Consider the following 20,081-nt stretch of genomic DNA (forward strand, 5'->3'; position numbering starts at 1 on the left):
GAGGACTTCTCTCTTTTGCGCTCCTCTGGGCACTGTGTACACTTAACGTTTAAAGAGATGTGGGTGTTTTTTTGTTGTTTCTTTCTTTCTGAGCTTCCTCATTTCGATCTCAGCTATGCACAGCTTAATTTCCCTCATTGCATGTTGCATACCAACATTGTTACTGGGTTTTAAAATATACATCCCTCAAAAAGAAAATGTACGCGGAAAATGGAGGAGCAGTCAGGAGTTTAAAGTGGTCTAGTTTTAATGAGAAATTGTATTATGCAGGAGTCTCATACAACCCAGGTTTTAGGAAATGTGACTTACACTGAGGTTGTGGTGAGAACTGCTAGGTTAGCCACATTGTCTGCACAGACCTAAACGTACTGTCACATCGCTGTCAGAGGATGTAGCAGCTGTAGAAACCCCCCCTCCCCCATTCCCCTCACCACATTTACACACACACACACACACACACAACGTACAGACATTGCACATATGCACCGCACACTCCTACTCACATAGTTTCTGTTTTTCTCTCTCTCACACACACACAGACACACATTTTCCACTTTGCTGCGTGATGAAGACCAGAAACAAGAGAGTAAGGTCTCATTAGTGTGTGTAGGTTCCTTTCCTCTGGTGTGCACTGTAACCCCTACATCCACAGGAGTCAGTGACCTTCCTGTAGACACGAGGTCTTCAAGATGGGGCAGGGTGCTGCTGTGGACCTGCAGCAGCCTGATAGAGAAGTCTTGGGAGCCACGCATAAATCATGTTTTGATGTACACTGCCTAGATATCACAAACTGTCACATGCTGTCAGCAAGTCTTGTTAACACTGCTTTTCAGAGCTGTAATGAGGAGCAGAGAATAGCCTGTATGAAAGTGAGCAAAAGAGCTTAGTTTCATGGCATGTTTCTTACCTCGCTAAAGTTAGAATAGGCTCTTTATAACATCACAACGGACCACCTTATGTTGCTATAATTTCTCAATGACCTGCACAAATAAGCATATGTAACCAATTTTTGATAATCGCACATTCATTAACTTTGATCAGAGTATGCAAGTGCCAACCATACTAATTTGCAGACTAGGTGTGCTCAGCTGTAGAGTCGTTTTGTGCAGGGCATTCTAATAAATGTGAAATATATGACCATGCACATGCATGCGTGGGGACAGGAATGGATACAAGAAAAGAAAAAGGGAGCTTCCAGGTGAAGGGTGAATTGGTGAAAGTGACTTTTCCAGTTTATCCTTGTCTTCCACACTCTAGCCCACTGTGTTTGTATATTGTTTTTCTGAAAAAAAGAAAAGAATAAACAGTAGAGTAGAATATTTTCATATGTAATTTGGTTTAAAGTACAGTACTGGTCAAAGGTTGCAGGTACATTTGCGAATGGTAAATGGCCTGCATTTGTATAGCGCTTTTCTAGTCCCTAAGGACCCCAAAGCGCTTCACACTACATTCAGTCATTCACCCATTCACACACACATTCACACACTGGCGATGGCAAGCTACATTGTAGCCACAGCTGCCCTGGGGCGCACTGACAGAGGAATGATTACCTTGACAAAAAGTGCAAAAATCTTAAAAAGTTATCTATTATTCGACCTTAAACTGTTACCACATCTATGACATAGCCTTACACAGAGTTTCTCCAGTTATTCATCTGTGAGGTTATCTCAAGCATCTTGAGGAACTTACCACTGTTTGTCTGAAATTGGGTTACCTCAGTGTCTGCTTTATACTGTATATTTTAAAACTGGGCATCAATGTGCCTTAAACCTACATTCTTTCTAATGGCGAGCAAGGGGGTGGTGCTCATCTGGTTGCAAAAATAAAATCCTATTGTACGGAAGTCTATTATTAAGTTGTCCTACTGCCTACTTTATTTATTACCTCAGTAAGCGTTTTTTCCCCCTAAGCGTTTATGATCTCGATCGCTAGTTTCAGGCCTTATTTACCATAACGTGCTGTTTTATTTCATAAATTCTAGATGAGTAAAATTGGCAGTAAAGCAGGTTATGCTGTAGGGAGTGGTTACTTTATGACATGTGACACTTTATCAGCCATATCCACCTCTCTATAAGATGGCAGCGGCCAAAGTGCTTAGTCTGAGGCTTCAAAATGAGTCCACAAACCAATGGGTGACATCACATTGGGTTTTTTATAAATACAGTCTATGGCATCTTCTGTCTCTTCGTTTGATCCTAGACTGACTCAGTGATGTTGTATGGGGGCCATACCATCTGTTACAGACCTGTTGTTTTTCTCAGCACTGAAGACATGTATTTATGGCTGACTGTGTCTGTAATGCTACAGAATTATTTTGTGACAGATCAGTTTCCTCCTAATGTTAAGCATTAGTATAAAAATGTACAGTTCTGATGTTCATAAAACTTTTGCACAGTGTTGTATATAACAGGTAACAAGCAACATAAACACAGGACTACTTCTTGTACATTGTTTCTTTTCAACTGTGCAATTTCATTTCAGAAATTGAGAAACAAAGGCCATAATGACTGTGCTAGTCCTGATCCTGATGACTGTTTTGGGCACAGCCCCCTCATGGATGACCATTTCGGCAAACTAAGCGAAGACAGTGATTTAATGTACAAGCGCTGCGGTGTAAGTACTTCCTTTGTCCCCTGCTGTTTTGTGTTGATTCCTGTCTTTATGTTGATGTTCACTACAGGCGCTAAACAAGAAAGAACACAGAGGTTGTGATAGCCCGGACCCCGATGCCTCATATGTCCTCACTCCTCACACAGAAGAAAAGTATAAAAAAATTAATGAGGAGTTTGATAATATGATGAGAAATCATAAAATCGTAAGTACTGTAAATGCAATGTTCTTGCTTGGCTTTGTGGCACAACGGATTTTTGGCTCTTTTTTTTCTCCATTTAACTCTTTCCTCTTTTTGTTGTCCCTCCGAAGATTTCCGTTAACTTCTTTCAGACCTACACTAAAGATTAATGCCCCCTTTACTGGGTGTGCATTTGTTCCTTACGTTGAGTTGTTTTGCTGCTGATATTTTGGCACACCCTGATAACATCACATTTCATTAACAGATGAAATGTTGCATGCTTCTGCTAGAAAGATTACACCCTAGTATCATGGTCATGTTATCACAAATCAAACTGCAATCACTATCTCAACATAATGAATTTACAGTAAATACCCTAAGAGTAATGTGAGTGTTTATTATAAACAGTTGCAGATCCTTTAATTTAAGGGTGTTTTTTTGCCATCTCAATCCAGATTTCTATTCGATTGGTAAAAAAAAAAATATTTTTTTGTCTCCGTAGGACCTTAATAATCCAACATTTTCATTCTTCTTTTCAAATTATATCTCTTCATCGTTACACTGCACTAATATTTACACCCGTCCCGTTCCCTTCTCCAAGTACCACACTGGCTCTGTCTTTCAAGATATCACAGATCTCTTGTGATCTTATCACACGTGACAATATTAGACTTGTGCAAGAACATAGTGCTTACTTAGAAGCAGTTGTTTTCTCTATGTTCCTGACATGAAGAGCATCACTTTGCCATTAACAAACTAATGATAACACCCAACTGGCTCACTGGATAATGCTATAATGAAATGTTCTCACTGCCACCTGTCATTCTCACTTAAAGCTTTGCACAGTCAGCACTTTGTGGGTAAATGCAAATGAGTTGTGATTCTTGTAGATGTCTGGGTTGCAAGTCCCCACCACCGCTGTGTGTTTTGCAGAGAAACACATTACACAATGGTGTTTCAAAAGGAAAATCTATGTGTCTAGTGCTGACTGCTGCAATGCACAGTGATCACCTGACAGCATGTTTTTATATTTTGGGTTTTGTAAGTTATTATTTGTGTATGTTGTGGTATTACTTGAAGATTTGTGTGTATTCTCTATGTATGATGTTAATGAGAATGATGGTTATGAATGTTTATTAAAGTACCATGAATTGCTATATAAATATTATGTTATGTATACTATAAAGCATACAAAGCCGACAATGTAGGAGGTCTCCTGTGCAGTACTTCAATCTGCCCTGCCTGCCTGTTTTGTGAATCTGTTTATTAAAGCTAACCTTCAAGTGGAGCTTGCTGTTAATGATGCCATGACAACCAGTGACTCATCAGACTCATCAGAGCTTGGATTTTTAGTGTAATCTGTGTAAATATTTGTGTGTTTGTCTCCCTCTTCTAGCCCACAGCATTGCCTCAGCAGAACTTCTCCATGCATGTGGCAGTGCCTGTATCCAATCCTAATGCCATGTACCAGGCAGGAGGGACTCTGGGCAGCCAGGGCCTGGCAGCCGCCACAGCTTCTCTGAGTGAGAGTGGGATGCTGTCCCCTCCACAGGCCTCTCTGCACAGGAATGTTGGCTCTGGTGGAGGATCCCAGAGGCCCACCAGTGCAGGCAGTGCAGGTCAGTGGATAACAATCTCACTTTGATTTTTGTTAATGGTAGTTAAGGCAGTTTCCCACCAAATTGATACAAGAGTCGGGCTCACCAACATCAGAAATATTATCAAAGTTTTATTTGCAATAGTTTGAAAAGAGTAGCTCAGCAAATTTGGAAATTGCTGTTTTTGACTTTTCAGAATTTGCTGAGGAGATCAGTATCACTCTTATATCCCTGTTGAACATGGAGTTGGAGGCCAGAAGTTTGTTAACCTAGCTTAGCATAAAGAGTGGAGACAATGGGTAGCAGCATGCAAGTTCAGCGGGATATATGTTGTGTAGAATCGACATACAAATTAATCTCGGATCCAATTAATTGTCCAGACTTGTCGGCTTTATTTGTAAAAAAGCATCCTGGCCCCTTTGATGGAAATTGTATCAACAACATTTATGTATCATTTTTACTGTTTCAAATAAATACATGCCAGTTAACGTTATGGGATTGGCATGCTCACAATTAAGACCGATCTGCAACAGAACAACCCAAGAAAGAAAAACAAAGTTCAGACATTACCAGACGTTTGAGGACAAGCGCAGGCTTTTGGCTAAGAGACGTAAGTAAAAAGAGAGGCCGCACACATACAGGAGCAGGGGGGATATGAGGACAGGGTGCACAGAGAGGCAAGGGAATATGAGAGGTGGGAATGGGGCACACACATGGCAGTGTGGACGGAAATGCTGGAAGCTCTGGGGCTAGATATTGAGATGCAGTCCCATCTCAAGGGTACGGGGAAAAAAAACAATAAATGTGACCTATGTCTGAATGACAGAGTTCAGGCGCTTGACAAAGCCAATAATGTTGCATATTTCAGATAGATTGGAGAAAACTTGACTGATCTAGCTTTTACCTCTTTAGTTTCATATGCATAAATAGGTTTGCGTTATCTAGGTTGTCCACATTTAACCTCTGAGTGGTCTCTATCTCAAATGGTTTTCAACTTTTTGTCCAAAATGGTCTCCAGGGTAAGTGAGCTAATGTCAAGTCGTCATTCAACACCTCTTATCTGATCTTTGGTGGATATATTTTTTTCCACATCCTCTGAGATGCTCATTGTTACACCTTTTACTGTATCTGCATAGTGGAAAAATGATGTCAGTGACACTAGTACTGGTATGACTGGTCGGACTCAGTCAGTTCGGTTGGCTTTTGCAAGATTTCACTACAATGCCTTTGATGGAAGCACATGCAGCAAGGTGTGAAATGCCTCACTGACATTTGACCACATATCAGTAGTAACATGTTCTTGTTTACTGGGGGTATACTAAATGATAATTTTCTAGAATAACTCATCCCTTGTGATTAATAACTGTAAAGCATTTATCTTTTTTTTGGATGATTCTGGTGGCATGCTAGCATTATATTCTTTTCACCTAAGTGCATTGCTTAAATGTGTGTGAAACATCACTCAGAGGCGCACAAATTCAGAATTACACAAGTAACCGTTTTCTGAACGTGCCTCCTCACAGTGGAATGCTGCATTCCTCATCCTCGACTTGATAAACAAGCTGAAAACAAACGAGTTGCTCTCTTTAATCACATATTGAAAATTCCCTCACCATAAGGACCCTGGCAGAGCACGTTCTACTCCTTCGTGCACTGTGAAGATAGAGCTACATGACATTTTCATGTCTGGTCTGCCATCTCCATCACATGCTCTGCTAGCTTGCAGAAAGATGCAGATGGTTACTCATATCACTCTGTGCATCTTATTAGGTGGCATGCTGGATACCACAGACCTTTCAGTGCCAAGTGGTGCGGGCTCCAGCCCAGCGGGTAAGTCCTCCTGGAGAGATTCATTAGCTCTCTGTAGCTCTGCCCAACAGGCTTCCTGCTTAGCAAATGAGCTGGATAGTAGCATATCTATTTGTGATTGGCTAAAGACAGTCGTCAGTACCACTGACTGATTGGTTTGACTGTCTTTCCATTGCATGCAAAGGGCACACATGTCCTCTTAACAGAGAGCATGCACAATATGCTTGGTAAATGCACGTTTGAGAGATGGGAAATGGTTCCACGGCATTAAACACTGTGTGGTGTTTGTACTTCAAAGCGGTAACAGAGCGGGGCAATTAGCTGTCTTACTGACACGGGCAGGTAAATAAACCCAGTGTTTCCTTTAAACTTGTCGCCTCGACACAGTTCCCTCTTCTCCTGTTTCCCTCCCGTCTATTGACAGGTGCATCTGTTCCCCCCTGACTGCCCTGGCAGCCCTTATAAGGCTGGAGAGGGTCTGTAAGATGCCTAGACCAGCATGACCCTGTAGGTATTCAGGCCATGTCATTCCACTAAGGCCTCAGTACACAATGACCGGACAGCCTGTCATGAGTGAAAAGTGTTGTGTGACACGTGGAGGCAGGTGGAGTTTTAACTCTTTCCTTGTTTTGTTTAGCAAACTGGCAAACTGCATGACAATCAAAGGTAATAATAATTTGAAGAACACTAGGATATAAGCTGTAAGAGATTTTAGGCTTGGCCTTAGTCACAGAGTTTAAAGACCACCAAAAAGAAAGTGCTCGGTTGGTTTTAGGTTTGGGTGTGGCACCAGGTCAGGGTAAAGTCAGGAGCCTCTGCCAAGGGGCGTCAGCATTTGGCACTGTATGGGCATGTTGCAGCTGTTGTTTGCAACAAGTGTGTAGCAGAGCATAGGCTACGAGGAGGACTAACTTCTCTAGCCCTGATGTCAGATGACCATTCCTGAAATGCTTATGATTTTCCCAAATAGCCGCAGTGACCACAGTAGAGGCATTTCAAAGCAGCCAGATGGAAGATGTGTTGTGTGATATCTTCTCCCTGTTTAATAGTTTAAGTACTTTCAAACTTTTTTTCTAAGTTAAGCAAAAGGCAAATTTTTTTTATTCCATTCTACTATTAGAGTGTGATAGCCGCTTTATTTATTAGCTTTTTGTGTAAAATTTCTCCATCTTACAGGCGCACGTACTGTATATGCATGCACGATACCACAGCGAACATCACTGGCAACATTTTCTGGCAGATAAATGTCAGTTGTTCTCTCTAAAATAAGCCATCTGTTGTTCTTGTCTAGTTTCTCATTCAGATAATGGCTTCAAAGCTAATACACCTCCACAAACCAAACTGCTTCTCTTTAAGCCTCATTTTATGTGATTGAGTAGTGTGTGTACTTCACTGAGTGACAGAGCATCGCTTCTTACAACAGCTCATACAATAACACCTAATTACAAGCTCTGGTCCTTGACTGGTGAGAAAGTTGTGGTGAAAACGAAGGATTTAGGAGAGTGCTCTCTGGTGTGCAGTATGGTTGCAAGCTGTATACATGCCTTCATTAATACTGAATGATTGCAAGCTCTTGAAACACATTTTCAAAGTTTGTTTGCATGCTCACCAGATGTCATTAAGTAACAGGCCCAGTGGTGCCGGAGTTTGTTTTCAGAAAGTTGTTTTTCTTTGTTGTAGTTTTACTTTATTAATCTTAGGCTGCTTGGATGTCCGCAGTTGCTGAATATTGAGGGATACTTTCCAACGTCAAATGTGTGTTTCAGTTTTTCTTCAGTCTAAAATTTTTATGGGGCGTGAACAGTTATTCCATCTGACTTCATTCTTTGCAGTTACACTTGGGACATCCTGTCTCAAATTAGTTTGCTGAGATACAACAAAAGGACCGCAGGCTACATGGCATCTAGCTATTATTGGAAGACTGCATTTGGAGCCCCTTGATTCACTTCTATCATTTCTTCTCATTCATCAAGACTCCCCCCCCCCCCCCCCCCTTTTTTTTTTTTTTTTTTTTGCTTGAGCCTGGCGCGTGTGGGACGTTGGACACAATAAGTCACAGTGTTTTCTTTCCCCAAACTTAAAATGAAAACCGAATGTTTCACTTGTAAACACAGGGGTTTATGTAATACCCCTTACCAGACCATTTTAATAATTCAGAACAATGAACAGAAACCAAACAGCTTTCAGCGTGCGCAGGTTTCAGTCAGAGAGGATTTACCAGCACAACCAATCTGTTAAGAGAAGTCTGAATATAGAATGAGAGCGGAAAGGCCCGGTGACATGCCCTATGCTGAAGGCTTGGTCTTAACTTGTGTCTGTTACCTTGGATCCCATTGAACTTTGCCGTGCATTTGTTCAGACGTGTTTTCATCCTCACTTATTTTCAAAGAATTATTTCCTTCACTCATCGTCAGACGTATGAAGTCATAATCAAATTCACATTGCACACACAAGCAAGTCAGGTGGGTTATTCCGTGTCTAAATGAGGCAGTAAACACAAGACTGTGGGTCTTTGTGTCTCCGACCGGTAATGAAATCGCCAATAGTGTGACGCAAATGTATTTTAAATGAGGTGGCGAAAGGACATAACTGAAATGTTAATAGATACAGTGTGACAATATTACAATTTAAGTCATGTAGAATTAGAAATATTACAATTGGAACGCTGTTTTTCTTTTACGTTTCTGAGAATATTCACATTTGGAAAATAGAGAAAGTGTTCTTCATTTTTTGCCTCCTCGATTGTAACATTTTTACAAAAATGCATTAGACTTTGATAATGCAGGTTACAGGCTACAGACACAGGAGTGTCATGTATACAAACCCTTTTCTATACACTGCATCAGCCTATGAGTAAGCAAGACGACTTATCAGTGGATGTGGCGGACATCAGTTTTGCACTGTCTCCATTTTTAACGACTTTAAAATAGGCTGTTTTTAATAATGAAAGTTTGTTTCCATGGCACAAAAAGGAAATACTTAAACAACATAATAAACCAACTATAACACAAGCCAGTCAAGCCGAACGCTCGCGTTACCTGAATATGTGCAATCATTTCTTTTCATGTGAAAAGACTCTGTACTCTTATCTCGTGATCCTTTCTATCTTTTGCTTTGCTATTTGTTTTTTTTTAAACTTGTGTACTTGTGCTGTGGCCACTATGAATGATGTGATATTATTGTGTCAAAAAGCTGTGGAGATTTTTCACTGATAAATAAACCATCATTGCCACCAACAGAACCTTAGTGCTAGTATGACTACAAGTGCTAAGAATATGCAAGTTGTATCTTACGTAGCTTGCAGGTATGAAACAAACATCTCTGAAGGAACCTTCTTGCAGTTTTAGCAAAGCTGCAACCTTAAGCCTGAAGTGTTTTCAGACAAAAAAAACAAACAGTTAAACCAGTGAAGAAAATTAAGCAGATTATCATGAGAAAGACATAATGAAATAAATATAGATATATGTATAAATATATATGCAGGTGCATGAAAACATAAAGCATACATGGAAATTTAACCCCCAAACATTATCGTCATGTGGACACATTTCACAACATCAGTTATGAATGAATGAATGAATCCTTTATTTAAACAGCCTATTTGAGCTGAAGATCAATGAGCTACATAATAAAACAATACATTATGCACGCAATTAAGAAAAACATATGCAAGTTAAATTTGATGTTAAACCAAGAAAAATCATTTATGTCTTCATTTGGCTATATATATGTGTCACCAGATGATGCATTACATTATTACTTGATATACGTTTTGAGTCGGATTTTTGATATGATTAGGGAATAAAAGCAAACTAAACCAAAGCAAGGATTACATTTTGATATTTTACTGCAAAGCATTATTATAAAACAATGTTACGTCAGACAGTTTTGGCTGCGAAGGTTGGCCTCCGATGCTGCAAGACAAATCTCTGATGTGAAAAAGGCCTTTAGTCATCTCCATCGTGTTGTTTTTCCTCAGCGTTACAAGGCAGACTTCTGTCAAAGTAAAATATTCGAGCTCACTGATTGCTATCAGCGAGGTCTTTATTTGCCAAATTGCCAAATTGAAATCCATTTCTTTACATGAAATTCTATTTGCACTCATTGCTCCTCATTCCCACTGAATGACTTCTTCCATGCTTTTAATCAGGCTCGCTATTTTTGGGGCTTTGGACATTTAATCTGCTAATTCTGTAAACATTGTTGTCTTGCAGCAGCGTAGTCTTATATGATCAAAGTGAAGGCTGATGGCAGTAGCTGCTTGCATATACTGTTGATTCAGCGGTGAGATACTATTGTGCACTTCATAACTGTTTATTTGACCTTGAATTGTTGCCGGCCTTATCTGTAGTCAGACGGGCTATTGTTCCATTATGTTCCTATGCAAGAGTCTACTTGTTGCGCACACACTTTGTGTTTCACTGGGATAAACTGAACACAATAGAGAAATCAGCAACTTGTTGAAGTGTTACTGATCTGTTGATGCAGTGCTAGATATCCTTGATTCCTTCTTCCCTTTGTTTTCAGGATTTCCGAGTGTGTTTTTCTTAAAGTATAGTTTTTCTATCCAGACTTACGTCAAATAAAGTGAGGCTAAGCTTCAAGTGCGCTTGAAATCTTACTTTTGTTTGGTTATTGTTTTCATAAGAATTCAGCGGTCCGTTTTTTTTTATCAGAGCTCTTCTGTGTGGAATCTGCAGAATCTCACTGCAGATCTTGTGCAGATGAGTCATACAGTGTCTTGTGGTTCAAAATAAGGTACTGTAGCATGATAGAAATGGGACGAACACATCTTTATGTGAAACGTGTTTTAAAAAGAAAATGCTTAATGGATACAGACACTTTATGGTGATCTAGAAATTTTCAGTTTTGTTTCTGAAAGATTTATTTTAATTGAGAAACTACCAAAAACATATTTCTTTTAAAAAAAAAGTCCTAATAATAATAATAATAACTATAAGCCGTTCTCTGTATTGTGGCATTTATTGTAGCTTTAACACCTTTTTATAAGATTTATATTTAATATTGGTTCAATACGATTACTTCTTTTATTTTCGATCGGTCCACACCCAGTGGATATAGCGATGTTTTTCAAGGGTGGTTGTCCAATGCGAAGAGGGAGAGGGAGTTCCTAAAATAAGTTGTTGGAACTCAAGAAAATAACTTCCTAAAATTAGTTGAATTGTTCTCAAGAAAAGGAAATGACTAATGATCATGAATGCCTAGGTGTGAATGGTGTGGGGATAGTCTAGCACATGCTGCTGTTTGTGTGCACAGTGAAAAACAACAAAGAACAACATTTTATTGTTCTTATTCAATTGTAATGGCCTCGGCTATTTCTTTTAAGCAGTCACAGTACATTTGCCAGTGAACTGCTCCTCGTCCCAAGATGCAAAGAATTGGCTTTGATGTAATCATTCACAGTAAAAATAAAGGGCTCATCAATTTTGAAATGGACATTTTATTTTTGTAAATGTGCAGGATAATTATCCCAGTCTATTAAAACTTCCCAGAGGGTTGGAAACACTTAACGCTGCATGCTGCAGCAAGCTGGAAAACAACACAGCGCGAGAGGTTTGGTTGATGACTGGGAGTGTTGTCAGTCACAGTGCATGGTTTGATGATGTGTTTCTGTTGCTGTGTACATCTGCAGGAAATGGTTTTGTTAACCCCAGGGGCTCTCCAGGCCTCCTCAGCACAGCCAGTGGCAATGGCCTGGGTAAAGTCATGCCCACCAAGTCTCCGCCACCCCCTGGAGGGAACATGGGAATGGGAAGCCGCAAGCCAGACCTGAGGGTTGTTATCCCTCCATCAAGCAAAGGGATGATGCCCCCGCTGGTGAGTAGAGAGCACACCACTGCACACGAGTATCACTAGCTGAAGCACCTTTAAATATCTCTGCTGCAGGGCAGAGCAGAGCTTTGTTTGGTGTCTTTATCAAGCCCTTCGTAGCAGAACACTTTGCCTGGATTTTGCCCAAACATGTTTTCGATGTTATCACAAAACGTAGCGTGGTGTTCAGCTGAGGTTTCCGCCTCACTTGAACACTTGAACTCAGGACTTTTATTTATCTGAAAAGTGGGGCTGAGATGTGTTCACCTCTATTTCAGTGTGGACCGAACCATGGATCTGCACCCTCCCTCCATTATTCACATTCATTCTGAGGCCTATAAAAACAATAAGAAGAAGAAAGCTTCAGGGTGCCCTGATTGTAGCAAACACATGAGGTTTAAGCAGACCCTCCGAGTCACGAATCGACATTCAGAAAACTGTAAAAGGGGGGTTGGGGCGGGATTTAAAGACAGTGGCGAGCAAATACCCTGATTCACCTCTGTGTGTTGTTTGTGGTGTCAGTAACAGGAGCCTTTCCAGAAAACCGATGTGTTTTGTAAATAAACCTCTGGTTACTGTGGCTGCTCCTCCTTTGCTGAGCCTCAGCTGGCCTGGAGCAGTGTTTAAACAACTGTGTGATACTGTGTCTGCTTGTGGAATACGTAGGAGTAGGACAGGTTGTGTTGCAAGAGGTGCAGGGTGGGAGGTCCTGTTCTGTCTGAGCCTACGAAGTATTTTCGACTGGTGGAGGCTGTTGAGGGCGTGGGCTGTGGCAGGTCTGCAGACAGCCTGTCATTAGGCCATAATGGTATTAAATTAATCACATCTCAGTGTGACAGAGTGTAGATGAAGACTTAATCAGGGGCCCAGGGTGTGAGCCAGATAATATCTTGTCGCCCTTGTCGTGTCTTCCTACCGCTATTGATTGAGTGTGGGTATTAAGAGCCCCGGCGTGGACACAGTATGTCCCACAGCACAGAAAAGATGGAAAATGGGCTTCTTGTTCTTCCTCCCAGCACAGGGGGGATTTTTAAGTGCACAGTACTAAGCAGCCATTATTGGTACCAGCGGAGAAGCGTCATTCGTAATTTCTGGTGATTATGATTTGATCTCAGTGCCACTCACAAATGTCAGCTCTCATTTGTGTAAGCTTCACTGACGTCCGACTGCTCCATCTTCTTTATTTACAAGACTTGAATTTTATAGCCCAACAAACCGGAGCACCAGCGCTTCATACCCACACGTGCTACGGTTTGGTGACCGCGTGTATTTGCATTACATTTAAAAAAGCAAATTTAACTGCTTTGTTGAAAGAGAGCGGGATTTACCAGTGATTGGTCACCAGAAGTTTTTATATTTATTATTGTCCCTTTTACTGTAAATTCCTGCACTTGTCACCTCCCCCCACCCCGAGCGATTTACAGCCGCTCTGCTGCTTTTCTGTAACTCTCTTCTTTTCTTCTGTTGAGGGCAGTCTGAGGAGGAGGAAATGGATTTGGTGAGTTTTGAGAAATGCCTGGGCAAATGGCTGCAATGTGAACGTGCTTCCGGTGATCACTGATGCTAGACTGAAGGCACCGCGCACACTGGAGACTGGCTCTCAGATCTCCCAGTGATAAGAAACAAGACGTGGAAAAACAAAAACAACAACGACAAAAACATTAACACTGCATGCTTTGGGTTTGGCCTGTGAAAATTGCCTCGGCCTGTTAAATTGGCTCCTCTATTCCCAACACGTCAATGTTAGTCATATACCACCAGAGTTTATGTGTGAAAGTGTGTGTGTGACAGAAAGAGAGCGAGAGAAAGGAAGAGGGAGAGAAAGCAGATCAGTGATTACTTTTTAAAATTATTTTACGCATAGTTTCATGTTTTACAACTCAAAGAGTGATGAGTAAATGATAAATCATTTATATTTTTTAAGCCAGAGAGGATTACATCATCTTAAATGATATCACCTTACGAGATACTCGGTGAAGTCATCTGGCTGGAGAGTGTTGGAACAATGCGAGGAAGCCATCGACTGTAGATCATGATGCAATGGCGCTTCAAACACAACTGCTGGCAGCTGCACATATGTTTGTTACATTAAACACTGGGGATTTTTATAGTATTGTTCTAAACTTTTGCTGCGTTTCATTAGTGGATCTGCAACTCACTGAAGAGTTTACTGCATGACCACAACAAGCTGCATTTTTTTTTTGTGGACTGCATGCCAGTCACTGCACTAAAAACCACTGGGGCTCTGCTGTGTGTCACTCTGGGTGCTAATATGTGTCATATACGCTGTCCTCGTATACCGTCTGAAATATTCGGGTGTGAAACTGATCTCCAGACTCACTTTAATGGCTCACTCTGATTGTTTTTGCGGTGGACTCTTGTGGAGTGGAGCTTGCCCAAAACGAGTGTTCTTAACTCTTTAAGTAACAAAATGTATTTGTCGTGCTTTTAATTGCACATCAGCAATTCTGTACTGACGTCGGTCAGCTTTCTACTTTAAATAGCAGAATTCTACCTAAATTTATTGCAAAGTTCTCTCAACGCTTTTCTGTATATATTAAATCTAAACGAATCTGTAGGTAATCAGACTAAATATATCAGTTTATTGTTATGTGTTCTCATTTTTTAATCTACTTTAATAAACTTTTTAAAGCACACAGTCAATAATAAATCAGAAAGAGCGGAACATTTACAGCAGTGAAGCTACACTGCCACCTTGTGGCAGCTTTTATTATTACATGCACTGACACGACCTTTAGTACAGAATATGGAACACTTTGAAAAAAATAGTCATTAAAAAAAACTGGATCATTTGTAGCCTTTACATTAGGGACTTTTAACTTTGCCCAAGAGCTACTTTAGCGAAATGACTGAATCATCTGCAGTATTTATCAGGTAAAATAATAAAAGGATCAAAAGACAAACAAAGAAAGGAATTTGCTTTATTCAGTAACTACAGCTGCATTAAACTGAAAATGCTTTAGTTACATTTTGAAAACATTAGGCAGAGGTGAAAACTCATCAATAAGTCTTATTTGGTGCAGCCTGCCCTTGGCATTATATGGCTGATTTGGCACGCAGCCTCTAAGTCGAGTAACACAACGCTAAATGAAGTGTTTTAAATGATACTATTGGCACTGTTTAGCATCCAAGTGTGATATTTTTTATAGTGCCATGTTTTGAGCTAAAGTATTTTCTTTGTTGTTTGTGTTTTTTGCAGAACACTCAGAGGATAAGCAGTTCCCAGTCCACCCAGCCGCTGGCTACTCCAGTCGTGTCTGTCACCACCCCCAGCTTACCCCCACAGGGCCTGGTCTACTCAGGCATGACCACCTCCTACAATCCTGCTGGTGAGTCTGGACTCGCTCACCCCCCTCCCAGACTGACAACAACCTTTTTGGCCGAGATTATTTGCACAACACGCTGTTGGTTCCTGCTCTTTTCTCAGTGGCACACAGTGTTGTAACTGAAATGCGAGTGAGTTCTCAGTGTGCGTGGTTGCTTTTTTTTTTTTTTTTTTAACAGAGTACTCCCTGAGCAGTGCAGAGATCTCTTCCCTACAGGGCTTCAGCTCTCCTGGGCTCTCGCTGGGCTCCATGTCGGCATGGCAACAGCATCAACTGGGCCAAGCAGCTCTTAATTCTTTGGTGTGAGTAACACACTTACAAACAAAAGCACACTCTCCAGACGCCCTCACATAAAAGCAACACCCACTGTGCTCTGTGATATCATACTGAATCACACATCTACAGTCCCGGCTTTTCACATTATTTCAGTTCATATTTGTTCGCTCGTTGTTTTTGACCAAGAACAAAATGTCTCGCTTATCTTTGCTGCAGTGGCGGAGGTCACCTACCTCAGGGTTCCAACCTATCTATCAGCACCAGCCAGAGCATAAACATCAAGTCTGAGCCTATCTCACCGCCACGGGAGCGCGTCACCCCGTCTGGGTTCCCCTCACAGCAGCCGCAGCAAGGGTCCAGCCGACAGGAAGTTCTGGGACGTTCACCTGCCGACAGCCTCAGCTCGTCTTGTAGCTCATATGATGGCAGTGATCGCGAGGACCACCGGCCAGACTTCCACTCCCCGCTGGGGCTGGGCAGACCCCCTGCTGGCTCGGAGGACAGGGAGAGCCCGTCGGTCAAGCGCTTGCGCATGGACACATGGGTGACATAAAGAGCTCTGATCAAGCCTCCAGTCACCAACCGGTTTAGAGAGAGAGGGAGGGGTTAGACATGGAGATAAAAGAGAGAGAAAGAGGGAAAAAAAGAGAGTGAGGGAAAGAGAGAGAAAGAGAGAGAGAGAGAGAGAGAGAGCAAGGGTCCTTACAGCTATCATTGTCATGCTATTATTCAACTCCACTTCAGTTTGTATGACTGAGATGTAATGTAATAAGACGTGTCAGGACATATCTAAAGTTAATTCTCAGACTGATAAAATAAGATTAAAAACTCAGCTAGGTGGACTGAATTATATGCACAAACAGGTGGTATCAGGTACTTGGTGCAATTCAGGAGACGCTGCAGAAGAAAGATGTTCAAAGAAAATCGTTAAACAATAGGCGGTAGATTACTTTAGTCACTGGTCTAGTCAGACACTTACATGTAGTTGCTGTTTTTGCTGTTGTGCTTGCAAGTTGCAAACAGTCAGAGAAAATTATGTTGCTTTCAGGCTGAGGACCCGTGCATATGATATTTCACTGCAAGAACTGTCTTTAAAATCATGCTGTAATCACACAAGACCTTTATATTAAGTGGCCTCTCCTAATTTATTGACTGAGTGGATCAGGCGCGCATCAGTTTAAAGGACCAGTGTGTGGGATTTGGTAGAATTTAGCTGCGATGGTGTGTGTTGCAAATTGATCCCTCACTTTTCCCCTTCCGAGCCCGCCAATGTAGAAATGTGAAAGGTTTGTCCACGTTTGTCCCACATGACCGACTCCGTGGAAGAAAATACCGCTCTAATTATAAGCCACACATCCCCACTTCAAAACGTAAAAAACAAATTCGATTACAGTTGACTACACGCTAATTCAAACATGTTTGTGAATGCTGTAATATACGCCTGCCGTTGGATACTCAAACATCCAGCACACTGGTCCTTTTTATCGAAGTTACACAGGTATTTTGATCCTACAGTAAATCGTTGCAACAGTTCAGACTACTTTAGTAAATACATGAAACATAAGTGTCGAGGGTAAAAATGAGATAGCAGCAGAATCTATTGCAATAATGACAATAACTATTCATTTTATAATTTAAAAGATTAGGGTATGTAAATGTGCAATTAAGATAATGCCCAGTTGAGCTGGTGAGAAAGTCAGCATGTTCACGTTTGTGTAACAGTTCATCAGTAATATAAGCCAAAGCTGTTCTTTTGTGTTGTTTTGTACAGTTGCATTGATTTCTCCTAACAACTCACTCAAACGCACCGTTTCTTTCGTCACAGTTCTTATTTGTTATTGTGCTTTTATTATAGTTTAAAGTCATGTAAACCAGATCTTGAATCGATATCGAAAGCCATGAACATTTGCTGTTCTGTTTGTGTAATTGATCATTTGAGCCAAACGTCGTCTTTTGTTGTGTAAATAGCGACTTTAATATATATTACCAGGGTGTGAGTACATGCTGAATGTACTGTATGATCACCGTTTTCAAGGAAAGTATATTTTTGTGGTTTACAGCCAAGTTTACAAGAGTACACCCATAAAGAAAAAGAAAAAAAAAGTAGATCATTCACTGGTCAATATTTACTATTATGTTAGTCTCTTTGAAAATGAATCGCCAACATAAAACTCCCATGTGTTTAGTTCCAGATGGCTAATTTGTTTTGTCTCTCTTTTTAGTGGTTTAGTGGTGATTGTTTGTCCTGATGACATTGTAATAACAATGCTGTGAGGTTGAAGTTCCACTATTTTCATATTTCTTAAGGATAATCACAAGGCTAGGGGAAATAGGGTTTCTTCTCACCTATTGTGCTGGCCTCTGTTAGCAGCTGCTGAATACACTGCCACCATTCAAATCCAAGGTCCAAGCCCCTCACTGAGGAATAATCTATTGTTAATGCGTGTGGCTCGACTGAAAGACACGTCATCTCTCAAGCCATTTCCACTATCGTGCTATTGGTTCATGCAATTAAAGGAAGACACATGGACATGGCAGAAGTGGCTGCTGACCTTCGTACAAAACCAGTCATGCCTGTTCCCACGTGTAGTTGTAAATATGTAAGTCTGCTTGAACCGTCCGTCACAATTGCGTGCAATGACACACCCATGTGTGTCATGAATTGGCTACGCAAACTTCATCTTATCTCCATTTCCCGTTAGTAAGAGTAGTGCAGCCTGAGGAACAGTGAAAATCTGAAGCTGTTGAGGTCATGTAAAGGCAGGAGATGGTGTGCAGGGGGAGGGGCTGTGACTTGTTTTCTTCTTCATCCTCACTGGAAAGGAATCATTCAGCAGCCAAATCATAATAAAACACACTGACTGACTTCAATCTCACTGCTGAAAGGCACACATTTGTATGAGAAGTTTGCTGTACAAGACGAGTGTTGCTGTGTCTTCGCCATGGCTTTTCTTGTGTGCGTTTCTGACCTATGCTGCCCCCATCAACAGCTCCATGGTTGCTCACGTCTGTAATGATCTATGCAGTTAACCCCGATTCACATTAAACATACAGAATATGATGTCATTACAGGTCACGTTTAGTCTGCGGTGCATTAGGGAGACGAGTGTTAAAGACTGTTAGCCTCCTAAAGTGCCACAGAAGGAAGTTGCTGGAGTACAAGTTCGGTCTAATACATTTCATTAAATTATTTATTTGGATACCCTATGTCAATTTCCACATACTCACATGGTGTATAGTAATCCATAATGTAATGTAGTTTTAACACAGCTGGTGAGAATAGCAATAATAAAAGACTACAACGAAAACCATCTGCCTGTCTGGGCAGCATCACCTCGAAGTTGAGCACATATTTTAGCACTCGATAACATATCAGGGAATTTTGTAGTTGCTCTATCTATATGCACAGTTAGGAAAATGCCTTATCCCAAAGAGAAATGACACCGCTTTTACTTTCCCTCAGTAAAACAAAGACAATGCAGATTTCAAGCAAACATGACCAGACCTGCCTCGTCTCAGATGGGACACACGCAAGAAAACGCATGGCGAATGCACTGCGAGACACTTTGCTCTTTTGGTCTCTGTCCAAGTTGTGCACAACTGATGAATGTGAAAGGAAAGGGTAATCAATGAACCTCTGTCGAGGACTTTCTTCACTTTGCTGTGCAAGAGTACACTGCTTTGCTTCACTGCTTTTATAAACAGAACTACGTGTTTGGTAAGTGTTTGTAGTTGATAGTTCACTTAACTAAAGAAGCTGTTTTCGGTTTGAATGCTCAGACCGTTTGGCGGCACAAGCTGGACTTTGTTGCCAATAATGACATTATTTGTTTCAGAATCAAAATAGATTTGAAGTTAATCTACATTTTATTTCCCTTGAATGTGTTCCTTTATTTTCAGCATAAATATTCAAGTGAACTTTTTATTAAACAATTAAGATACTATGCTAGATGTTGTACAAAATTTGTATTCTTCACAAAAGTACAAAATATTGGCTTTTAATGTGTAATTTAGGTTATCTCTCTTATTCTGTATAAAATGAAGTAAACAACTCTTTCATAGAATTTGTTCTCCTGTGAAGTCCCAAACAGTAGAAACTGTCAACTTTATTAAACACCTCAGTGTATGCTCAGTCTGATCTCACTGTCTATTTATCTTTGAATTATGCACAGACTTTTTTTTCTCCTCGTCTCTTATATCGGTGTACTATATTTATTTGGTTCACTGGGCCCACTGCCATTGTCAATTTGAAGCAAGCTGAACAGGCAGCACATTGCTTCTAAAAACTTGAAAAAACCCAGAATTTATATAAGAAATGTTTCATTTCCAATTTGTGTATTTTAAAATTTTAATATTTTAATTTCCAATGAAAAAGTAAGACTATTGCACTGGAAAAAACCCCAAATAACTGTCCATTGAATCCAATCA

At 40.7% G+C, this 20,081-nt stretch overlaps 1 protein-coding gene across 6 annotated transcripts in view; it reads left to right on the forward strand.

The window, feature by feature from the left end:
• Positions 1-19,785, forward strand: part of mef2aa (myocyte enhancer factor 2aa) — a 63,349-nt gene extending 43,564 nt beyond the window's left edge. For 3 of the 6 annotated variants that reach the window (XM_006789381.3, XM_035907102.2, XM_006789382.3), the window contains 7 exons: positions 2,681-2,815; positions 4,188-4,410; positions 11,852-12,036; positions 13,505-13,528; positions 15,251-15,380; positions 15,556-15,679; positions 15,870-19,785. In XM_006789381.3, the coding sequence (XP_006789444.1) occupies positions 2,681-2,815; positions 4,188-4,410; positions 11,852-12,036; positions 13,505-13,528; positions 15,251-15,380; positions 15,556-15,679; positions 15,870-16,206 (1,158 nt within the window). In that variant the 3' untranslated portion in view covers positions 16,207-19,785. Of the gene's footprint in view, positions 1-2,481; positions 2,614-2,680; positions 2,816-4,187; positions 4,411-11,851; positions 12,037-13,504; positions 13,529-15,250; positions 15,381-15,555; positions 15,680-15,869 lie in introns of all 6 variants that reach the window. The other 3 variants (XM_035907103.2, XM_035907105.2, XM_035907104.2) reach the window with 3 other exon arrangements.
• Positions 19,786-20,081: the final 296 nt, after the last annotated feature.

This window comes from Neolamprologus brichardi, chromosome 7 (genome assembly GCF_056152115.1).
Source record: "Neolamprologus brichardi isolate AB-2024 chromosome 7, ASM5615211v1, whole genome shotgun sequence".
NCBI classification, from domain to species: Eukaryota; Metazoa; Chordata; class Actinopteri; order Cichliformes; family Cichlidae; genus Neolamprologus; species Neolamprologus brichardi.